The sequence below is a fragment of the Strix uralensis genome, chromosome 14 (genome assembly GCF_047716275.1).
Source record: "Strix uralensis isolate ZFMK-TIS-50842 chromosome 14, bStrUra1, whole genome shotgun sequence".
Lineage (NCBI taxonomy): Eukaryota > Metazoa > Chordata > Aves > Strigiformes > Strigidae > Strix > Strix uralensis.
In genome coordinates this window covers 2,018,569-2,043,201 of record NC_133985.1, presented here as the reverse complement: position 1 = coordinate 2,043,201, position 24,633 = coordinate 2,018,569, and the positions used below count along the sequence as shown (strand labels likewise).

Genomic DNA, 24,633 nt, shown 5'->3' with positions numbered 1-24,633 from the left:
CCAGTGATGGCCAGTAAGTGGCTACTGGGCTTTTGCAAGCACTAGACGTTGCACATCGACCACGTAGTCTTCTACGCCCAGCTCCGTGTCTAACAACAGATCGGAACGGCTCTGTGAGGTCCCCGCACAGGCCACAGCTACCGATGGTGGCCGAATCGCACTGTCCCTTCCCGCCCCACTGAATCGCTGGTGCCGCTTGCCCTCCCGGTTCCCCGCACGCCGGCGGGACGGGCCCCAGGCTGACTCACGCCCCGTGGGGACAAGCCACAGAGAGCAGAGTGTGGCTCCCGCAGGCTGCGGCCGCCGCCAGCCAGGCAGTGCCCGAGGCCCCGTGCCCGCCGCCCCACGCACCTTCTCCGGTCTGGCCGTTGCTGATCCGCAGGTCGCAGGTGGCCGCCTTCAGCTTCTGGCGGCCCATGATCTGGCGCTTGAGGTCGTTGAGGGAGATGTGGAGGCCGCTGAAGGTGACCGTGTCGTAGCGCAGCTGGGAGGAGAACTGGTCATGGACGCACGGCATGGCTGGGCCCGGCGACGCCTGCTCCTGACAGCGTCCGCCGTGCGCGGCAGGTGGTATCTGCCAGCCCCTGGCCCCCGCCCCTGCCACGCCTCCGGCCCGGGGCCCTCAGCGATGGAGCTGGGCTGCGGTGGCAGCGCCCACCCGGCTCCTCCTGGCAGCCCGGGCCAGCAGAGGGGTGATGGGGAGAGGCCCCGCGGCCCCGGCTCGGCCACCGATCCCGAGCTCAGCCTCCGCGGCCCCGGCTCAGGCCCGTTGTCCTGTCACCCCCTGGGCCTGTCCCTGCCTGGTGTCCTGCCACCCCCTGGGCCCGTGGTGTCCCTCCTGTCACCGTCCCGGCCTTCACCACACAGCATTACCTCCCGCCAGCCCCTGGGCCTGTGGCGTCCCCCCCTACAGCCCTGGGCCCATCACCGCCTGACGTCCTGTCACCCCCCGGGCCTGTCCCTGCCCATGTCCCTCCTGTCCCCCCAGGCTGTCACCACCCGCTGTCCCCTCCTGCCAGCAGCCAGCCAGGGCGAGGCAGCCTGGGGGAGAGGCAGCGGGCTTTGCCATGTGGCCTCGGCTGCCGGCGCTGCCGGGCGGTGAAGGGAGGGGACATCTCGGGGTGCCTGAGAAAGGCCCCGCTCCCCGCGGACGGGGCAGCCCCTTGTTCCCCGGCCGGGGAGGGGCCGCCAGCCCGGCCTGCGCTGGGAGGGGCCGGGGCCGGGCGGGGCCGCGCGCTCTAAAGGGGCCGCCGCGGGGCCTTTCTCCGGGGCTCTCACCGACGGTGCGAAGCCGGGACCCGCCCCGCGCCCGCCCCGATCCGCCCCCGCCGGGACGCGCCGAGCCGAGCCGAGCCGAGCCGCGGCGGCTCCAGCGGCGCGGGCCGGGGCCCGAGAGCGGCGGCGGCGCTGGCCCTGGCCGTGGTGCTGGCGGCCCGGGGCGGCTGGAGCCGCGGGAACGGTGAGTCGGGGCCGGGGGCGCGGCCGAGGCGGGCGGCGGGGCCCGGGCGGCGGCGGCCCCGCGGCGGGGGGGGCCGAGGCGGGCGGCGCGGGGCGGCCCCGCCGCGCTTTGACCCTCCGTAGCCGTGGGGGGGGCGGCCGCCGCGCCAGGCCGCACCGCGGGGCCGGCGGCTGGGGCGGCTCGGCCGGGGCCTGCGGCGCCGGGAGCGGGGCCCGCGGCCCTCCCGCGGGGAGCGGCTCGGGTCACCTTCGTCCCGGGGCCGGCGTGTTCGGGCCCAGGCGGGGCAGAGCGGGCCGGGAGGGACGGGCTCGGCGGCGGCCGGGAGGAGCTGGGGCGGGACCGGGCCGGGCTGCAGCTCCCGCCGTTTCGCCTGAGGATTGACCGTGCGGCGCCTCCCGACCCGCCGGGACTGTCGCTCGCGGGAGCGGGGAGGGTCCGGCCGTGCCGCCCGGTGCCGGGGCTCAGGGGTGGGGAAGGGCACGGCCCCCCCCGGCCCTGCTGCTGGGAAGGGGCTGAGCGGTGGCACCCGGCCCTGCTCTCCTGGGCCGCTTTCAGCCCCGGCTGCAGTTCCAGACGGGTTTAGCGAGGCGTGGGGCTGCGGGTTTGTCTTTAACCGCGGGAACACTTCGGGGGAGCCGTTCAAATCCACGGGTGTTACGGGGGGTGAAGCTCGGAGGTCGGGATCGGTGTTTGCACGGGGTCTGGTAAAACACCAGACGGGTGTAAAGGTGTTGTGCTGGAGGTGTGAGCTTGTTAAATCCCGGCTGACACGAGTTTAAGCCTTACAAGCTGTTTTGATGGGTCATGTCAAACAAACTTGCTCAGGAAATGATTCTAGTTAGAGGTTTTAAGTTCGGATGATGTTTACAGCTGTTTTTAAATAAAAGTATTTATGTCAGGCAAGCTGCCTGGATACGTAAATCCCCTGTGCCCCAGACAGCCCCATACCCCTGTCAGCTTTCCCTCCGCAGAGGCAATAGCAGTTCCAGTGCAGACAGTGCAGCGATGGCTGGTTTGAGCTGTGGCTGCTGCTCAGAGAACAAAGCAGCAGGTACCCTTAAGACAGCCCCTTTTTCCCAGCAATCGGACAAGTTGCATATTTCAAAAATCGCCCAGTTTCTTCCTCATACGTGTTTTTAAAATTACAAGCCTTGAGAGAGACCCGTGGTACGGCTTTAACCTGGGCGGGTAAGTTCCAGCTGGCAAAGCGAGTCCAAACCTGCCCCTCGCCAGCAGAGACGTGGAAAAGGGAGTTGACATCCAGCACTAATAATAAATACGTCTAGAGCTCTGGTCCAACAGCTCCTAATCTGAAAATGTTATTACTACTCCTACAGTGAAGCTTCTTATTTATTTATCTATTTAAATCATATTTGGCTTTTTGGGTTGCAAGCGTGTTTACGATCTTAACCCCCTAATCTTTGCTGTATTGCTACGTGGTGGGAAAATATACTCAACAATTTATGGATGGAGAAACAGCAGCAATGCACAAGATGTCAAACCAAAGTCTGGGGTGGAATATTTTTATATCATTCACGCAGTGCAAATACTTTGTATTTTGTGGACAATTTGGACGATCAAGGTCCCTAACTGAAAAGGTTTTCAGCCACTCTGATGTTTGATTCCGATTTTTGAGCATGATGAGCTCACACAGCGCTGCAGTGCAGGTGGAGAGCAGCACGCTAAGGCGAAGGCCGGCGTCAGCGGGGCTCGGAATGCACAGACAATAGTGGCGTGAGCAAACAGGTTGTTCCCTGCGCAGCGGAACTAACGGAGTCTGCTTTCTTGCACATTTGTGTCCTGCATTCTCTACAAACATGCCCCAGGATAACGCTGCTCTCCAGTGACAACATTCCCCCCGTCTCTGAGCCAACCGTACGTGGTTTTTCTTGTGCCCTGTACCTGTCTCTTCCCTTTACTCCTTTTAGACAGTATCTGGTAAGAGGCTGGGCAGCATGTAGTGTGTGTGGCTCAGCAGGCAAACTGGGTGGGTGGTTTGAGTTCACATTTAAAGCACCCTTTGGCTGGAGACGCTGAGTTTTTCCTCCTTAACCCATGCCCAGTTTTCATACATCTTTTAGGAATATGATGTGTGAGAACTCTCTTCCTCTTTTACATGTGACTGAAGTTAGTTGTGAGCTCAGAAGTTACTGAGAGGAGTAGAAGCAAGGGTTGAGGAAAGGAAACCTGACCTGTGCATAAGATGAAGATCCATATTTCTTGTTCTGTGAAGAAAAACAGGTTTGTGTTTGGTTTTTTTTTATCACTCTGTAAACATAATGTGACTTCTTGAAATAAATCTCACACGTGACTGATGCATGTCAGGTCATCAGCTGTGGTAGTTAGGGTGGGATTTACCTCCCCTAGTTTTAGGCATCTACCAACTGAGCAGCTCTGGGCTTAGCAGAAAACTAATCAATACAGTCACTAGAGTTTAGAGTACGCTTCTCCCCTTCTAAACTCTTCACCTGAATTTGGGCGCTGCACGTGTACTCCACTGCCTGCTGCTGATGGTGGGAGTTAGAATTCTGGCTGAGGTCTCTCTACTGAAATCGTCAGGTGGGACAAATTCCACTTTGTATTTCTGCAGTAGTAGCCTTTCAAAATAATTTGCTTCTTATATATTAATTCTGGCTCATACAGATTTTTTTGTGCTCCTAAACTCATTAAGAAACTGTTCCCTTGTTCCGCCTCAACGCTGTGTTAATTTTTGGTGCTGAGAGACTCGGTCTAGAATGAAATTTTGCTTCCAAGAGTATCAAGTAGAAAGAGTAAGTGCAGCAGGGCTGGGCTGTATCAGAACTAGGCAACAGCTGTGTCTGTCAGCTCTCCGTGTGCCCTCTTGCTGTGTTAAAAGAGAGGTAGTGCACTAACTGTCTCTCTGAACAGTCTGTGAAACCCATAAGCTCTCTGGAGGTCAATATTGGGGTGACTGTCTTGCAGAATATAAATGATGTTGATATTGGCGACGTGTAAAACCTGTTCCTGCTCCCTCTGAAGTAACGAGGTCTGTTAGTATCGACCTCTGTCCCTTACCCCGAGTGACCTCCCGTGGTCCTGGGACGCTGTCGCTTCACTGCCTTTGATCTGCACGTGGGAAGCGTCGTGTTTTCTGAGGTGGAGAACTGGAGTTTAAAAATTAATATTTCACGATTAGATTTTTGAATGTTTATTAAACTATTGCCCCAGTAGGCTAGAAGCTGTCTTACAGCTGCTCCTAACAGCTTCTCCTAACCTGTCACTTGGCAGGATGTTTTCCTCTCCCAGCAGTTACCCAAGAAACACCCAAAAGCCCTTTTTCCAGCTTCCTAATACCAGTTCTGAAAGTCAGCCTTACACAGAATTGCAAACTTTTGACTTGACCAAAGTGAGTGTAATTTTTCTTAAATAATTTGCTTATTCAAGTAGGCAGCGAACACTATAAAAATGCAGGATTGCCTAATAGCTTAAATGGTTTGTGATCTTTCTGTGCAGTGCTGCGTTATTCTGGTCTTCCTTGATGGTTAAAGGGCCAGAGCTCTGAAGCAGTGAATCCTTAAGGTTTGGTATCCACATGGTTTACTATAAACAAGGCTTAAGTTCCAGCTATTGCCCTGCTTAGAGTCTGTCTTGAAAACCAACCTCTGACATAGATCTGGTTGCTTCATTCGGTACTTTAAGGTTGTTACCAAAGTAGTTTGTTGAAGAGGCTTTGGCATCTTGGGATTTTGTTGTTTGTTTTCAAAAAGCAAGCCTTGGGACTTTTTTTTCTTGGGGGTCTGATGAAACATGTCTATAATGATGTTTTGGGTGTTTTTAAGTTACTTTGAATCGCTTGGTAACTGGGGCTGGAGGAGTGTTTCCTCTCTGGCAGCGTACTGCTGTGCTGCTGGACATGGAGCCTGTTTCTGCTGAAATTTGGGAATTTAGAGATTTTGCCAGTAGTTTGACCAGCAATAGCTTTGGGCCTACTACTGGAGAATCAGTCTGAGGTTTTGATTTTCCTGAAAGCTGATTTATGTGGGTTTTTTTGAGACCAGATTGTCTGCATTATAATTGACTGCTCAACTTTGCTCTCCTCCTTCGGGGATCAAACCTGCGTAGCCTTCATACGGAATTGCTGATTAATTCCCCTGCCCCTGCAGAAGAAATACTGTCAAGAGAAGTTGTGGAAAACCACTTACTGCTTTGCTTAAAACTGCTTCTTGTTGTCTTGGTAACCATAAATTTATGGGGTGGCTTAAGCAGCTTCTGCATGAACAGCAGATACAAACTGCTGAGCAGAACTCAAAAGCATGGAGACACTCCAACAAAAGCAGATTTTCTTTCAGATATTCTTAACTCCTTTCTCTTATCCTTGATCCTTGAGGTGGTTAAAAAAAGCTCAGATACCGTGGTGGTATTCATCACTTAAAAACTAAACTGAAGTAGAACATGAAAAATAAGTCTTAAGTGTAATTTTCTCTAACTGTGGAAAAATCTGTATAAACCCTTTAAATCTTTGTACATTTAGAATTATGTTAGCCTTTTATTCAGTGGTTTATTTCAGAAAAAAACCCTGATTTGCTTTAAATGTCTCCTAAGTTTCTATTCCAGGCTAACGTTGGCATGTGCCGTTGCCTTCCGTGAAGAGGCCTCGTGCAGGAGCCCCCAGTGCTGGGACCCCTTGAGCCCAGCAGACAGTGTGCCAGTTCATGACGTTGCTGTTGCTCCGCTTTGAAAGCAGCAGAGTTGGAATAACTCGGGTCACATCCTGGTGTGCCCGGATGTGTAGAACCTCCTGTTTGGTCTGTGCTGGCAGCACTAGTGACAAATAACGCATTCTGTATGAGAGCTGGTGACAAATATGAAAATATTTCTAAAATGCAAACAGCTGATGGACTGTGGCTGTGTACTTCCAGCTCTGGTAGATTGGTAGGATTATTCAACACTTCAAGATGCTTTGCTGTTTACTCCCAAGCTTCACTTGCCTCTTCTTAGCTGCGCTCCTGGAGCAGGGGGAGCTCTGTGGATTAAGGGCTTGTCTGGGGGACAGCTTGTGGCCAATTTCTAGTGATTTACCTAATCCTAGTCAAAATGATGAAAGACTCAGGTAATTACGTATAGATGCATTTTGTGGCCTTAAACCACAATAAAAGCCTAGAGCTTTTACTCTTGAAAGTAATTCTTAGTCTGTAGAGTTGAGCTGTATTTTTTGCCCTTTCCTTAAGGTCGGCTGTGCACATTCAGATTACTCCAGGTAGTACTTTATCCCGGGATACGGCCGTTGGCACCGCCTTAGCTTGCTGTGTTTGGCCTGTGTGCTCAGCAAGCAGTAGATAAGAAGGAAGATGTTGGCTTTTGCATTTATCAGGCAGCTTTAGCTGCACCGGTGTCTTGTACATTGAATTGCAGTGTTTGAGTTTTATTTGCCCTTCTGTTGTTCCTCCTTTCACGAAGAAACCGCTGGCCTGCCCTGTCACACACTTGCTTCCTTGGAAATACCGACCTTGATTATTTAAAATTAACTATTTAGAGTACTTAAACTGAATCTGTTGCTCTCCCAGTTCTTTTAGCCCACAGTTGGGATGTGCAGCAAGACAGCTTTCTGGCTTACTTCCAGTCTGGCTGCGGTTTTTCATGGGGCAAAGAGGCTGGTGGTGGTTGGTCATCAGATTTCCTTTCGCACTTCCAAAAAGTTGATCTCTGAGGCGCTGTGTGCATTAGCTTTTTCTTCCAGAAAGCAATTTATGAAACGACTTGGATATAGTGACAGAAAATCCCACTGGGCAATAACATTGCTTCAGATCCTGTATTAGTGTTGCCAGATTTATTTTTTTTTTATGGCAGTGGAGCAAATTTGCATAGAATTTATTTTTAAGCCACACAGCAGTGGTCTGTGTAAAACCATGAGGAGTCAGACAATTGTAACTATCAAACATCTGTCTCCACATCAATTTTGTAAGGCCTGATTATTGCTGGGTGAGTTCTTGAAGCTCTGGCATGGTAATTTTGTAGTCGGTGAGCTTTACATACAGTGACAAAAAGAGCAAAGGTCTTGTGCTTTTAATTCTTAGGGGGGAGAGGGGCAGGGGTGGGCTGTCTCAGCTGTAGGCAAAAGAGAGAATCCCTAAAGTGGCTGCAGTCTAAAAAAAAGTAATAATTGAAAAAGCATCCCCCTGAACAGGACAGGGGAATGGTTGTTTTGCAGCGTTGTGTTGCCAAGCAGGTTTGCCTGTCCACAGGCTTCTCCCTTGAACATCAAGGTCCAGCTGTGTGTTTCTATGAAGTTTGGTTTGAAAAGGGTTATCACTGGGACTTTGTGCTATACAGGCATGGGGCCCTGAATTTCTTTCTTGATTTCTTACCTGTGCTTAGAGTTAAAAAAAATATTTCCCTATTCGAATTTTGTGCTTTCCGTCTTTTCCTTTTGCTGGTGCCTGGATTCATATTACTCTGTTCACCTTCATGTAATTGTTCACTTTGCCAGGTCTTTGGGTTACTGGTTCTACTAAATAAACTGACTGGATAGTCAAGGCAGGGAGATTCGCAACCTTGAGGAAATAGTAACAAAAAAACACCTAATCTGAAAAGAATGCTTAGGGCAAAAATTGCTAGTGTAGTAAATGACTGCTGTCAGCAAAGCCTGGGCAGGAGTGTGGGCTGTACTCGTGCGTGTGTATGTCCAGGTTGCTCTGCTCTCTTCCGCGGCACTACCATTTCCTAGCCATTACTCTTTTCCGATCTTCCCCTCCCTGCAGCCATTCTAAATTACTTCCTCGAATCCCCTGGCATTAATTGCACGATCTGAGATGAGGTAGGTGTGCCGCTGGCAAGATCTAAAGAAAACAGACTCTGTTGCGTGGACATCTCTTACTTTTGTAAACGCCAAATGACGTCTAAGAACTGGTGTTACAACAGCTGTCGTGACAGAGGTAACATCCAGAAACTCAAGATGGCAGAAAAATTAGGAAATACCCCTTTGGTCTTATTTTGTAATCCTGTACCAGGGGATGTTCCCCACAGTACATTTCTCAGCGCTTGAAGCGTGCTTTGCTGCAAAGGACCTGGTCGTGAATTCTGAGTGAAGCTAAATATTATGGTGTGGTTGGACAAAACTGTGTATTTAGAAAACTAAACCAATTACATTTTATTAAATAAGTAAATAACATTGTTCTTTGCCTTCCAGTCTGCAGAAGCGTGGACGTTGGCAACAACCTGACCCGGCTGAACACGCTTGAGAGCTGCACTGTGATTGGGGGCCACTCACAAATATTGCTGATGTTTAAAACCAAGCCTGAAGGTTTCCGTGAGCTCAGCTTTCCTAAACTGACTATGGTTACAGACTACTTGCTGCTTTTTCGCATGTATGGCCTGGAGAGTTTAAAGGGGCTTTTCCCAACGTCACTGTGAATCGAGCAGCTCATCTGTTTTTTAACCCCGCGCTGGTCATTTTTGAGATGGTTCACCTGAAGGAGATGGGCCTCTGTGACCTGATGGACATTCCTCGAGGCGCTGTGCGGGTTGAGAAGAACAAAGAATTATGTTGCTTGTCCACGATCGACTGGTCAAGGATTTTAGATTCTGTAGGAGGTAATTACATCGTGGCCGACAAGGATGACAAAGACGAGTGTGGAGATGTGTGTCCAGGAGCTGTGAGAGGGAAGAGCAACCGCCCACCTACTGTGATAAATGGCATTTTCATTGAACGCTGCTGGGCCCGCGATCGCTGTCAGAGAGGTGAGTCTGGGGAGTGGTGTGTGTCAACTGTGGTTTTGCTGTCGGTTTTTCACCTGTCAGACCTGTTGGAGGGCTAATAGGTGTCTATTAACCTGCTACCTTTAAGCACAGCTTCCTAAAAGCAAGGCTCAAAAATTAATGTGAGTCAGGTGAAGACAGGACCTGTGGGATGGGGCTGTTCTAGCAGTTCTTTCACCTGTGTGAATAATGTATGCAAGAGTGTTGTCTTTGGCTTCTTTGGAAAGTTAGGGACTGCCTAAAGCTCACAAGTTTAACTGACTGTGAGCCTATCTGGTATCTTATGTAGTATTTAAAGTGGTATTAGTGTCTCTGGTGGGGTTTGGGTAGGGGATTAAAAGTCCAGATTGACAGAAAGGCTGCAGCAGGCAGACACAGAGAGGGGGAGAAAAGTCTGGTGGAATAAACCCCACTCTGTACAGGTGCAGTTACATTTTTACTGAAACATGACTGCTGTAAGAAGGTGTAAGGCCTGTGGATGAGTGAGCAACGCTTGCACAGAGCAGGAAGCTGGAAGCCAAGTCAGACCTGAAGGGAAAAGGAGAAGGAGGAGAGAGGACCTGGGTGGGGGTTGCCTGCAGCAGGAGTCCTGGGGAGGGTGAAATAACGGGGCTCTGAGCCTGGGGCTTTCTTCAGGGGAGAAGGTGTGTTCAGAAATTCTGCTGCTGCTGCAACCCCTGAGCTCCAGTTCTTAAACTGTATTAGCGTTGCTTTTGATTTCATACAGCTTTGTTTTTTCCAAACTTGGAACTGACCTTAAGTTTAGTTTTAATTATATATTTACTTTGATTTATGTTCAATCTGACTGACAGGGAGCAAAGTGAATTGAGGTAAAACTGACACGTTTGGAGTTGTCTGGCTTCCTGGAGGTGTTGCGTGCAAATGAAGCAGCGTGTCCTAAGATGAAATGAGGAAACCTGTGGGCTGGAGAGAATTTCTGGCCAAGCTTTAAAGAGCAACTTGGAGTGCTAAGTGCCAAATTTGAGAAGGAATCCCTACCAGTGTGCCTAAACTAATGAGATTGATGTGGTTTCCCCTCTGATACTCCTCACCCCAAAATCGTCTAGCTTCCTTCTAAAGAAGGTGGTTGTTTTTGTCGCCAGAATAACAGGGTATGAGCAAGAAGATGCAAACATATGTGTGTTCCTTTTTTAAAATGAAAAATAAGGTTATAAGGTATTTTAGTTTGTAAACTCTTCCGGTATATGGTTCAGCAGCACCAAACCTGGCTCCTTATACTTTTGTGTTTTATGTTTTCCACTATTTCATAACATTAAAGATCTAACTGAAACTTTTTCTGTGGCTAGACCATTCATAATGTCCCTCGTTCCTGTGCATTTTCTGGGGCTGTGCTACAGCAGGCTGGAATGCATGGTTTCTCTCCTTTCTATGACCGCCTATTTCCATGAAACCCGTAGGAATGTAAGATTTTTACCACTGGGGCAGGAATCTCAGCTCCTGAGCCTCTCATACAAATTCAGCTGAATTTACTGGAGGATACCCGTGCAGTATCACACGCTCTCTTAGCTTAGTTACCTAAGGAAGCCAAATGGTAAGTCCATTTGACTTGAATTGGAAATTTGAATTTGAAAAGAATTATTATATAAGAGTAATTATATACAGATGCTCCCATCTGGTTTTCTGTGTTCCTTGTAGAAGATTTAGAGAAGCAATGCTCCCACATATTGGTCTGCATTTTCAAAGCACTTAACAAGCCACGGTTCTCTTTGTTTCGCATGTTACGATTTGTACTTTTATTTATTGGTAGCTGGTTCTCGGCAAGCTGCTCTCTGTATTACATTGTGCCTTGTGACACCTGCCTGTATGCCTCTCGAGTTATTTTAACAGCTTGAGTAGTCTTTTAGACTTCTTAGACTTTTTTGAGTAGTCTTTTGAGTAGTCTTTAGGCTTTCAACACAGATGCACACTAGTAACTGTGGTAGAGATTAAGTGGCATTTATTTAGTGAACCTGTTCATCTCCGTTTGCTCTGTTCTCGTGCCAGCCATAACGTATCCTTAGCATGTGTAATTGTTTTCTCAAGATTATTAAGCGCTTGTGTGAATTGTGCTTTGGCTTTCCTCAGCCTGAAGAGTCTCACAGCAGCTCCCAGAACCGAGGGTATGAATGTTGTGAAATCTTTCCCTCTGTATTTTTGCAGCTTACCTGGGAATCTTCAGCAGTTAATTCTGTGCTGAAGTTCCCACCTCTCTGGTTTTAAGTGTATTCTCCTCTTTTAGGTTTGCTCTTTGGCTTTTAACCAATGCTGGAGTGAAATGTATCAATTTCGGTGTCATTTTCTTGGGGGAGGTTTGGTTTTGTGTGTTGTTTGTTTTAACGCAGGTTATTTGTGCCCCTGGTTTGTTTTATAGAACTTGGTGTGGAATGTCCTGTTGCTATTTTTTGTTTTGCATCTGTGGATGGGAAGTTGTTGCTGTCTAAGCTGAGAGCGCTGCTGCCCTGGGACTGTGGGCCAGGATATTGTGTTTGCTGTTTTGTCTACTAGAAAAAATTCTTCAAAAATCTTAAAGAATATGTAAATAATAATTGTTTTGATGTTACAGAGTGTGTGTCAGTTGACAGAGACAAGTCCCAAGCTGTCAGGCTTTTCCAGCCTGCTAAGCTTTGAGTCTTGCTGGAGAAAATAGGAGATGGGCAAGAATTTTGAGGAAGCACACGTGGGAAGGCGGAAAGATGTCACAGGAAGATTAATCCTCCAGGTACTTCTTTGCACAGCTGGCCTTCAGGTGAATGATCAAAACAACTGTTTTATGATAAAAACCATTGACTGATAAAAACAAATCCTTAGGTTGTAATAAGGATCAAAATTTAACAAACCATAACAACAAAAAGCACCCTTGTAGCTGTGAGTAAAACTATGTGCAAAGCTTTACAGAAAAATTCCCCAAATTAACTTTAAAAATTCTGGTCTTGGTCTAAAGGACAAATTCTTTGTTCTGAGGTACAGAATCAAGTTCAATATGAGGTGGCTGATGCCCAAATGACTTTAAAATTAACTACTCCTTACAAATCTCCATGTTCCCTGGAGGTTAGGTGCGCTGAATATTTCTGCCCCTTTTCACAGGGAGACAAATTTCACTGAGTGGCTCTTTAGCAAATTACTGTCAGAAGGCCTGAAGCTCCGAAGCTTCTGGCCTCGCAATCCTCAGGTACCTGAGGGGCAGGAGTAGGTGTGGTGGCTTCTCAATCTTCTTCAATTACAGGCCGTCCAAGGCCCTGACAGTAGCAAAGCCTGGAGTTAGTATCAGTGTGCATGGGGGCATTACACTTAGTGATAACTGGCTGAGGACTCCAGGTTTTGCCTGAAGTTGTGTCAGGTTTGGGGCTTGCATATTAAAGAAGAACAAGCAAGCAAGCAGAGGTTGGGGGTTATTTCTGATCCCTTATGCAGCGCTGAGCTCCCCTGTAATTTGGAACACAAAAGTACAAGGAGCAGGCTTGCTCTGCTTGCCAGAGAATGGCCCAACAGCGGTGTGGTAGGCACTGGGTAAAGTATTTACAGCTCTCGTCGCTCTCCTTGTGTGCACTTTGTGACACTTTTTCCGCTTTTAAACACAGCAGCACTGTTAATCGAACTCCATGTTTTGGTAATTGAGCTTGATTGCCAACAGCTTAGCCAGAGTTCTGCAAGTTGTTTCTACCTGCTTGGGGAATCAGCTGGACTGAAAGGAACTAGGACAATGAAAACAGACATAGTTTTGAGTTTGTTTTTTGTTCCCTACTCTCATCAGAGAGAGATGCTTTGTTCTGCAAGTTCAGTTCCTAAGGGACTTGCTGCCATCGTGTAAACAGCATGTGCACTGCTTAAAATGCATGAAAGGAAGATGTTTCTTTGATCTTTATTCTATCTGGGCAATATTAGGCATACTCCAATGGGAGGCCTCCACTTCTCCGTGCAAGTAGTTGGGGTGACAGAGGAGAGCAGGAGTGCAAACCGTCAAGGGAGAGAAACAGAAAGGTGTAGGTTTGTGAACTGAGAGCCTGTCCGGAGGGTTCGATGGGAGGAGGTGAGGGACTTTCATAGCTGAGGCTTGTAGTCCCAGAAGTCCTGTCCCCCAAAATAAGAGATGATAGTTGGGCTGTCTGACTAACTCCAGCCACGGAGGTGAGGCACCGCATCTGAAGTTATACGGGGATTTGTGTGCCCGGGCACAGGTACTGCGCCGTGTCCTCGGTGTGGTGGCTGGAGAATCTCATTTACAAGGATTGTAACTTCTTAAGAAGATAAAGAGCGAGTGACCAAAGGCATTGGGGATCCATTGCAGTTGATAACTTCCTCCAGGCTTCATCGTATTAAGATGACTTATCTGTAAATATGTTTTTATATATTATATAAATAGAAGTATGTGTGTGTATACATACATATGCATATGTGTATGAGTTCCTCTTAGTAAGTTTTAAAATTTTAAATTTTAAAACCCTGGCTTCTTTGTTGTTATGGTTTGTTAAATTTCTGAATACTGTTTGAAGATTGTGTCACCAAAATGGGATAAAAGAACGTATCGACACCAATGTGATGTAGATAAGCAGACACTCCCTTATTATTTTCCAGGGATAGAGGTCAGCTCCACGCTACTGCCTTTCGGATTGCAGTCAGGGTTTTCCCTAAGGAGGGTAAATAATTACACACATCTTGTTTCATTTTACATGCATATTTGGGTTCGGTTCCAGAGATGGTTTCCCATATAGTAATTCGTAAGGACTAACTGATGTGCCACTTTCTGGTTGTACCCTGATTTACAACAGTGCCAATAGAAGTGTCTGAGGCCGCTTTCAATTAGTTTGTTGACATATTTTGCTAATTTGCTGTTTTAGGTCTGATTTTTTTTTTCTAATTTTCCACTGGATTGTGGCCTCCATGGTGTATGTAAGTCTTAAGTAATTTGCAGAGTTTTACAAACACTTTGTACTAATTCAGCAACAAAGTGTGGGCCTCTGTCTGAAGAGATCCCAGTAGGGACTCCAAATCTTGGGATTATTTCTCATAGTAACCATTTTACTGCTTCTTTTGCCTGAGTGGTATGACAAGGAAAGGCCTCTGGCCATCCTGTAGAAGTATCAACCCCCACCAGAATGTATTGATACCCATTTTGTCGAGGTAACTCTGAAAATTCTACTTGCTAATAGTCTCCTGGTTCTGTTCCAGATTTGAGTTTACCTATTTGGAGCCTTTTCTTTATTGCTGGGTTATTTTTCAAACACACATCACATTTTGCAATTATCATTTTGGCTAATCCTAGCATTTTGATGATACTACTTGTCTTTTTAGAAGGGTTACCAAAGCCTCTACGCCCCAATGACATTCCTGATGTTTTATCTGAATTATTTCTCTCGTTAGAAGAGGTGGTACTATTACTTGTCCATTAGGTGTCACCCACCATCCAGCTAAATTTTTCCTAGCATTCAATAATTGCCCCGATTTATCATCTTTTTCTGAATATGTAGGTTCCTCCCTTGAAAGAACTACTGTCTTGGTTGGAATCAATGCCATTTGTAATGTCGTTTCTTTTGCTGCTCTTCTGGCAGCCCTATCTGCCAAGTTATTTCCTCCAATTTCTTTTGTATTCCCAACCTGATGTGCTTTACAGTGCATGATTGCCACCTGAGCTGGTTTCTGAACTGCTTGCAAGAGTCGCAGAACTTCATCCTGATGTTTTAATATTTGATCCCTGGGAGGACAATAATCCTCATTCTTTCCACAAGACTCCATGGACAAGTACTACCCCAAAAGCATACTTTGAGTCAGTCCAGATATTTACTTTCTTCTTTTCACTTAATTCAAGAGCTCGGGTTAAAGCAAAGAGTTCTGCCTTTTGAGCTGAAGTGGTGCCAGACAATGCATTTGCCTTTATGATTTAGTTGTCTGTTGTTACGGCACATCCAGAGTATCGAACTCCCTGTTCCACAAAGCTGCCGCCATCTGTGTGTAGCTGCCAGTCGGGATCTTCCAGCGGTGTGTCCTTCAGATCCTCTCGACACATGCTCAGTGGTAGTCAGGCAGTCCTGCTCCAGCTGCCCTTCCTCCTGTGTAGAACTTAGAAAAACTGCAGGGTTTACCAGGTTAGTTGTTTTTAAAACCACATCATCTTGTTCAGTCAGGACCGCCTGGTACTTCATCATTCTGCCTGGGGACAACCGAAGTCCCCCCTTTTGTTCTAAACCAGTTATCACTGTACGTGGGACATAGACTGTTACTGTTCTTCCCAAGGTCAATTCCTGGGCCTCTTGAATAAGCATCACTGTAGCAGCAACTGCTGGAAGGCAGGTAGGCCATCCTTTACTCACAGTGTCCAGCTGTTTGGAAAAGTGTCCAGCTGGTCTTTTCCAACTTCCCATTCTCTGGGTCAGCACCCCTAGTACAAGATGTTGTCTTTCATAAACAAACAACTGGCAATCTTTGGTTAAATCTGGAAGTCCCAGGGCAGGTGCACTCATTAGAGCTCATATTAAGTCTTTAAAAGGCCTGTTTCTGTTGTGGGCCCCATATGAAGGAAAAGTTCTTTTGAGTTTCATACAATGGCTTGGCTATTTGGGCTCTATTTCTGGATACCTTGTACTTGTTTAGTCCAAAAAGAATTTAAAAGTTCTATTGTTACCTTTATGCAGGTGGATCTTTCTTCTGTAGCAATCAGTGTGTCGTCCGCATGTTGCAGAAGTGTCCCGGCTTTGGCCGTGGATCATCCTGTTTCCATTCTTTAAGCTCCTTTGTCAGCTGATTTCCAAAATTGGTCAGGCTATTTTTTTTTTTAAGTCCTTGTCCATGTCAATTGCATTTTTTCTTTTTCGTCTGGTTTGTGGATTTTCCTACTCAAAGGCAAACAATTTTCTGCTTCCCTTCTCCAGAGGCATGCAAAAGAAAGCATTCCTTGAATCAAGCACTGTAAACCACTGATGGGTCTTTTAATGCTGTCAACAATATGTATGGATTTGCTACTCTAAAATAAATGTCCTTAACTATCTGATTCACTGCTCTTAAATCTTGTACTAACCTATATGCACCCGAAGGTTTCCTAACTGGTAAAACTGGAGTATTATATTTAGATTCATATTCCTCAAGGATTTTTTTACTCCAAAAATTTGTCAATCATTTCTTAATTCCCCGTCTAACTTCTGTTTTAATCAGGTACTGTTTAATCCTTACTGGTCTTGCACCCTCTTTCAATTCTATTTTCACAGGTTGTGCTAATTTTGATTTGCCAGGTTCATCTGTTTCCCATACTGTAGGGATTACAGCTAGATCTACTTCCTGTGGAATTTCTTGTTCTTTTACTCTTTCTTGTGTCATCAGGATTTCTCCTGGCTTTGACTCAGGTATTCTTAGGAAGAGTTCCCCTTCCTCAAAAACAATCTGTGCATTTAATTTGGACAACAAATCCCTTCCTAACAAGGGTATTGGACATTCTGGTACGTACAAGAATTCACGTGTAATTATTTTGTTCCCAAATTTTAAATACAGGGGTTGTAGAAATGGCTGTTTTCTTCTTTCCCTGTTGCTTCCCGTATGTTTGCTGTTTTCATTCCCAATTTCCTTTTACAGGTATTCAATACTGAAAATGTCATTCCTGTATCTACTAAAAATTTAACCTCTTTTTCTCCCAGCTTAATTACAACCAGAGGTTCAGCTGGGTTCCCCTCTGGTCCCCTTCATTCATCTGGGATCGTTACTCTTGCTGCCTCTTGCTGACCACCCCTCATCCTTGGACATTCTCGTTTCCAGTGCCGCCCTTTTCTGCAATAAGCACACTGATTTATTCCTAGGGGTGCATTAAAATCTTGGTTCCCAGAATTCACAAATCCTCCTCCAAAGTGCCAGTGGTAGGCCACTCTTCCTGATCTTCCAAAACATATGAAGACCACCAATAATTACAATACTCTATCATTTGACTTTTATGTAAGTCATCATGTATTTCTCCCCAGTGTGTTAACAGACATCCTAATGGGGAAACCTTCGGTACCTTTTCATCCAAAGCCAGATTACTAACGCTCTTACTCTTGAACAAATGTGTTTAGTTTAGATGTCATTTCAAAATATTTTAAAATTCACACACACACAATCACTCAGTCTTCGCTTCGTTCTTCTCTGGCTGCACCCTCGCGGGGTAACAGAACCGCGGATCCGAACTCTGCACTCGCTTCGTACTTATTTGTATGTCTCAATTCACACAAACACCACCATTTTTTTTATATTTTTTTTCCAATTTTCTTAAATACCAAAATACAAATGTCAATAGAAACCTATAGCATATAGGTTTTTCCAATACCCAGATTTCTCCAACCCTGCAATAGCTTTTGCTTATGTCTTACAGGCAGAGGCCTCGGCTCCCAAACCAAATGGGTACCCTTTGTCCAACCCTGCGCAGCTTTCGCCGTGTCTGACAGGCACTTCCCAAACCAACCAGATAAGAAGTGTCTTACCAATTCCAGGGGATGCTGCAAAGAGCCTTATGGATCGGGGATCGATGGGTATCCCAGAGAGTTCCTCAGTGCCGGCTGGAACCAATCAGGTCCCCGACTCCTCCTGTCTCTCTCAGCGAGGTGCCATCTGGGTCACCAGAAACTGTCGCCAAAACGGGATAAAAGAACTTATCGACAGCAGTGGGATGTAGATAAGCAGACACTCCTTTATTATTTTGTAGGTGGGCAGAAAGACTAGAAAATATTTGACACTACCAGTTGTCATCCTGTTTTCTCAAGCAGTAGTTAGGGTAAAGAAAAAAAGAGACTGGAGTTTACTGTGCTATTAATGGTTTTATGCGTTTTGGGTGAGAGAGGGCTGCTGCAGTTGCTGTATCTGGAAACAGTTCCCTTGTGAAGGTGGAAAAGCGGTCATGCTCTGCTGGTGGTGACGCTCTGACGCTTCTGTGGTGCGATTTGAACTTTCCTGTAGTTCCTTCAGCCCCTACTAATACTCTGTGCAGAAAGGCAGCTGGTCCTCTGGAGCCCAATAGATTGCTGCTGCCTTGAATGGTATCAATCTTGAATTGTGAGGCATGGAAATAACCTCTGCAAATACGAGGAAAGCAGCGCTGTGGTTGGGCGGGGATGAGGCAGAACACTGTTAGTGCATTCAGGAGTGTCTGTGTGAATTGCATTATCAGTGATTCTGAGTCTTATCCAAAACGCTTGAGTATTTGGTGTAAAATCAAGAACAGCACATGCACAACAAGGGTGCTCGCTGAAACACCTGAGCTTACTCTGCATCTCTTCCAAAATCAATGTGTCACTCTTTCTTTCCCTAGGAACTCCCAAGAATAATTTAAGACTTTTTTTGTGTGTTTCAGACTGTGCAGTGAATGTCCATAAGAACTGCAAGAGTTTACTGGCTGAATGCAGCAGCATCAGACCCAAGGTGGGTTTTAAAATTTGTTCTTCTTCTATAACAACAGTGCTTGACATAGAAAGTTTACTTTAGTGTGAGTGTTTTCGTTTACATCAGTACAGAATCTTGCCCTACATCTTCAAGACATTGAATAGTTGTTAGGTTGTCCTTATAGTAATTTATGACAATATATAGGGAAAATAAAGTGAAATGGTTATTGCTGTACTGAAAATTACTTACCACTGCTTGTGTCTGTCAGAAGGGCGACTAACCCTTATAAGGATGCTCAAACCCATCCCTTTTTTTTGGGAGCGTAATTGAATTATATGGTACCTCTGAATTTTACGCCACTGTATTTTAATAGGTTGTGCCATCTTAAAGCTGATGGAAGTGTGAGAGGGCTGGAGGGGAATTTGGTTATAAAGTTGCATATTATTGATAAACTGAGCACTGCAGAATAAGTTCTTTCATTTTTGAACTGTGATGAACTTTATGTCTTGCTAAGCTGTTCATTTTTGATCTGTCTCATCGTGGTGCCTGCGGTTGCATGTAAGGTCACAGGTTGGTTTCAGATAGCTTCTATCTGTTGTTTTTTTTTTCTGGTATTGGTTTTGAAAATCATTTCCTCCCCCTTATAACTAATGATACTTGAGGGAGTTCTCGTTAGTTCTAACCTGCAAGTGTTGATGATGTCAGAGGCTGGCAGCAGATGAGGGAGTGCTGTGAGGGGGAGCAGAGCGAGCAGAACAGCTCAGAGCTGGGCTCTCAGAGGTCCGAGGAAGAGCTTTCAGCCCTTGGGGATTTAGAATGTAACTCTTCAGAGGGCAGAAATGTTCTTGTGGGGTTTTTGGTATGTACTTGTAACCCAAAACATCCGCTTGCTCTGATGCTTTCATTTCCATTCGTTACCGTCTGCCAAAGTTCCGTGGTTGAATCAGCCCTGACAGACCTCTCCCGAGGAGAGCAAAGAGGGAGCGGTGGCACAGAGTGGTGTGAGGGATGAAGTCAGAAATGAGATCCTCAGAGTGAAGCAGGACTCCCCAAAAGCCTTTTGTTACAGACTATAGTACTTAAGTTCTTTGCACCTTTGATAAATTCTATCTCAGTGAATTGTAATATCCTGGTGTTGTAAGAACGAGAAAGTTGTACAGGTTACCAAGGATGCGATTTTAAATAGGCAGTCTAACTTTTTGTTAGCCAGCTGGGTTAGTTTAGTTCGTATTGATGTAAACTAAATGGTGACAAAGTTACCTTTACTACCTAAAGGGTTTGCTTTCATCTAGTAAATATTTATTATCATAGCTTTAATTCAGCTGTAACTTCATTTTTGGTTCTATTTCAGTCTGATTTATACTTGATAGGATTTTTATACAGAGTGTTGATGTCTATATGCCATTCTGGAATGTGAAAAGATCAAAACTGTTACTGTGTGAAATCTGTTATATTTTCAGTGTACAGCTTCCCTTACAGTTAGTGCTGTGTCATAGGAGAAACATGATTCATTTTGAACTGAAAGTTTGATCTGTAAGTGTAAGAATATTGTGTTTGTTCCTGTAGCAGAAAGATTTGCAGCACAGACCTTCTGGATCTCCACAAAGTTCAGCCCAGTGCATTTCCCCAGGTTTGTTCTAAAGAATGATTTCTGTGCTCAAGGCTTATCTGTTGGATTGTATTTTTTTCTTTAACGTGCTTTAAAGGCTATACACGGTGTGTTATTGAAGCACAGAAAAAGTCCCTTTTAATAAGATGGCTTCATTCTTTTTTCTACTGGGTATGGCTTAGAGGCTCCTAGCAATCTCCTGTGTGGTTTTGTCTTTTTATGTTTCCTTATACCTTCTTGCTGTGTAACCTCAAAATATCATGGTGAAAAGGGATCAATAAGCTAGTTTTTCACTGATTGTCTGTTCTCTGGCCTCTGAAAAGACTAGAACGGTGAACTTTGTTTTACATCAGATTTTCATAATTGTCTATTTAAAACTTGCCTGCAGCTAGTGGTTGCTGGAAATCTCTACGACAAGCTAGCACTAATGGTCTGGACGTAAATCTTTGTTGCAACAAAGTGGGAAAAGAGACCTGGGAGAAAAAAAACCAAGAAGAAAGAACAGCTCTATTGCAGCATAGGCTTTGAAATAGCTTTTTGCTGCTGGAAAAGACCATCACGGCCACAGGTGTATAATTGAAATGGCATTTTAATTTGTAGACGTTGCAAGGTCTGCACTAACAGAACAGGCTTCTTGGCTCTCAGGTGACCGACGGGAACTAGAGCAGAATTACCTGCTGCCCTGCAGATGGTCCGTTTGGTTGCTTTGGCTGTAAGAAACAAGCTGACGTGAATCTCCAAGTATTGCTGTGTGTATTTTGTACGTTTTCGTTAGGTACCATTCGACTTGCAGTGCAAGGTGTACTTCTTTATGAAACGGCTCTTACCAAGAGGCAGTGCAACGGGAGTAATTGTTATAAGAAGGTAAGTGGCTGTTCGTGTTATCGAGAGTGGTTTTGTGCGTTTAGGGGAATGTGCAGAGGCTAAAATAGGAAACAAGAAGGAAAATGAAAATAGGAAAAGTTGGCTGTAGGGCTTGTTGTTGAAACAGCTCTGTGGTATGGTCTGGTGTGATGGGTTAACAGCGATAGGTAGGGCCTCTCAGCAGTGTGCGGGCAGTGCTAATGGATCTCAGAAGATGGCTTTTGGTTGGTGCAGACTCTGCTAGGCAGCCAGTACTTATTTTCCACAGCCGAAAGCAGAAGCTGGAAGGGAACAGCTAATAGCATGGGCACTGGTTGTCTTTACCCACAGCGTGACACTGCAGGCTGCAGTGCCCAGCAAAAAAAGCCAAGGGTATCGTATCAGTGTAAGAGAAATACATTTTAAGAAAGGTATAAACTGTGGTGTTTGCATCCCCTCCATCCCTCTCCCCACGTTTTGTCTCTGGAGAGTTTTAGATTTGGCCTAACGAGAACCGGAACTTCATGTTCTTGGCTTGTGGAGTACAGAAGGAGAACTTCATGGCTGATGATTTCAATACTTCTCCAAATGGAAATGGGAGGACATTTGTTATTAAGCCTTTGTTTAAGAAATCTGCCTTTACAAATCTTGCTACTGTCTAATTAGTGTCCTCCTTCAGAACAATGGGCTTGGAGCTCATCACTTAGCTGTTTCATTGAGCAAGGTGGAAGTGGAAGGAGAGATAATTGTTAGTGGAGGTACAGACTAAGAAAGGGGAACTTTTGGGGGTGAGTAGACACCAGTGCTTTTACAAGAAAAGTTGTAAATTAGCGATGCATAAACCTTGGCTGGGAACTGGGGACCCTCTTGAACTGCTGCAGCAGCGTGGTCCTGAAGCAGCCTCCCAGACACTGTGCTGGAAGAGGAGTTTGGTCGGGGTGGAAGACAAAGCTTGCGTGCAGTGGAGGGTCCTGGGCTCAGGGGTCCGTGAGATCTTGTCCACTCCCATGTCCTTAAAAGCACTTTGCAAAAGGGGCAGCTGCAGACCTTGTCAGTGATAAGTTTTAAAGATCGTCTGGCTGATTCTTCATCTTTGACTTCCCTGAAGTTCCTTTTTTAAAAGGATGTGTTTTGTCTCCTGCTCCTTATCATTCATTACAGACATTAGTGCTAAATAATTGTATCCCTTTTTCAGAAGTCTATTACAGGCTTCCATGTATTGTGTAATAGTGATTAAAGTTTTAAATATCTTTCCAGTTCACAGACTGTCTAGATTTAAAAAGCATTTAAAGCTGCTGTATTAAAATGAAACTTAGCCGTGGTATCTGTTATGTTCAGTGTGTGTGCATGCAGATATCAATCACTGTGTAGCAATGAGCATTGCAAAGAACTTGGGGGTTTTATGTGATCTCAGATTTTTCTTGTTTGCCATGAAATGTCCTTGTACGGTAGGGTGTGAATAATTGCGTGTAGGTTCTGGTGTTGTACTAAAGGAGCAGCTACTTTGCAATTTCCACACTAAATGGGCACAGTAGGGACCAATTTCCTGCCCTTCAGACCTGCTGATTTAGCCAATACGGCAAGTGAAGTGGCAGCTTTACATTTCTAGAAGGATCACAGGTAGTATATAAACAGTGCATCTCTGGGGCCACTTCAGTGTGCCCAGTCTGAGGGCAGCCGGGAGTGAGCATGGGGAATACAAATTCAAAAAGCAGCGGCAGAAGCAACACAATTCCAGGGAGACAATTTAATAAGAATTGCAATTGAATGTGCTTGTGGTCTAGATGCATATTCTGTATCCCTCCAGAGTGAAATAGAAACAGATGCTCATGAGTTTGAAGCAGAGTGTTGGAGTGCTGCAGCGGAACAGTCTTGCGCAAAAAGACAAAAGACCTTATAAAAAGGCGAGATGTCATTTATGGTAAGAGTATTTTTTGTCCATCCCTCCGTCCGTCTGCAGCTCGGCTCCAGCCGGAGTTTGTATCCTCAGGCCTTAGCAACCTCTCTCCCCCCAGGACTTGTGCTGCGACCCCCTGCACGCCCGCAGCCGGGAGGAGCGGGGCTGGTGGGACCCGACCCCCTCTGCCCCCCGGGAAAGGCTCCCCTGGACACCCGGGTTTCAGGCAGCGACTGGCAGGTGGCCGGGCTGCCCCAGGCTCCAGCGCTGCAGGGAGCAGCCTGCGCCCAGCCTCCAGTCAGGCCCGGCTGCCCAAAGCGCACCTGCGCCCAGCAGGGAAAATCCCAATCCATGTTCCTGAAAGTAAAGCTTTGGATGCCCAGGTCTTTATGTTCCAGAGGCAAGCCGAGTTACAGCAGGTACCTGCAGGAGTAGAAGGTGCTGTGATTCCTATTGTATGGGCCGGAGGAGTCCCGGGAAAGTCCAAAAGAGCAGACCCAGTAAGAATTGACCTTAAACCAAGATCATCCCCGGTAAGAATTAAACAGTGTCCTCTAAAGCTAGAAGCTGGAAAGGGGTTGGTGCCAATAATTGAGAAATTCTTAAAGTATAAGTTACTAGTGGAGTGTGAGTCAAAACACACACCCCCCCCCCCCCCCCCCCCATTTTGCTGGTTAAAAAGGCCAATGGTAAGGATTGCTGGTTGGTCCAGGACCTGAGGGCAATAAATCAGATAACCCAGGATATTCATCCTGTAGTGGCAAACCCAGACACATTGTTAACTGGAACAGCAAAGTACATGGGGATTCCAACGCCTGATGGTACCCCCTTATACGATATCACCATTGCTGGAGGCCAGAGCTATGGACAGATTACAGTGAGCGCAGCCTTTCAGCGGGGCAGTGCTAAGATGACTACTCAACAAGAAATCCAAATGGAAGAACCACCACAGGTATCCTATAACTGTGCTTGCATACAGCGATGTCATCTGAATGATGCAACTCCAGACTGCACAAACAACAATACTATAGCTGTAGGACTAGCCAAGGGCTGTAACAGTTACATGAATTCTGTAGACAGCCAATTTGATCTAGCCCTGTTACATAGATTTAAACCCTCAGTTAGGTGGCCTGTACCCCGAGCAGAAGGAACAGGATGGTACTGGCTATGCGGTAACCGAGCTCGGAAAATACTGCCCCTAGGATGGGAAGGAGTGTGCACCAGGAGCCCTAGTCCCGAGCACGACAGCAGTTAATAAGCTGCATGAACAGAGTGGATGGGCGAGGACCCTCCTTAAACGAAGCAGAAGGACTCACAGTGCTATAGCAGAGTGTCCTTAGGCATTCCACAGTTTCGTCAGATGGTTTCTCTCTCGGCTTGGAGTAAGTGAATTGGAAAAGACAACTGTAAATATATCCACCATAATCGAGAACATAGAAAACAGAACTATGGACGCCACACAAGCGTTGCAAATTGAAGTGTCCAGTTTGTCTCAGGTAGTGTAACAAAATCGAATGGCCCTTGGCCTCGCAAGGGGGTGTCTGCACCGTGATTAACACAAGCTGTTGTGTATACGTAGATCAGAATGGCAGAATTTCCACGGATTTGGCAGAAATTTGGGAACAGACCAAAGTCCTGCCTCAGGCCACCAAGGATGATACGTCCTGGGGCTTTGAAGAATTGTGGCACAAACTTACCTCATGGCTACTGAATTGGGTATGGTTAAGAAATCTGTTTCTAATGATAATAGTAATGGTCTGCATCTATATCTTAGCTTGC

General features: G+C 46.3%; 1 protein-coding gene across 1 annotated transcript; it reads left to right on the top strand.

Annotated features, from left to right (window-relative positions):
- The first annotated feature begins 628 nt into the window (after positions 1-628).
- On the top strand, positions 629-22,872 carry LOC141949938 (uncharacterized). Its single transcript, XM_074884106.1, is given in 8 exon segments — positions 629-1,098; positions 1,245-1,459; positions 8,607-8,804; positions 8,807-9,157; positions 18,477-18,544; positions 20,072-20,135; positions 20,890-20,978; positions 22,765-22,872. Coding segments are annotated over 8 exon segments (1,548 nt in total). The 3' UTR covers positions 22,858-22,872.
- The last annotated feature ends 1,761 nt before the right edge of the window (positions 22,873-24,633 follow it).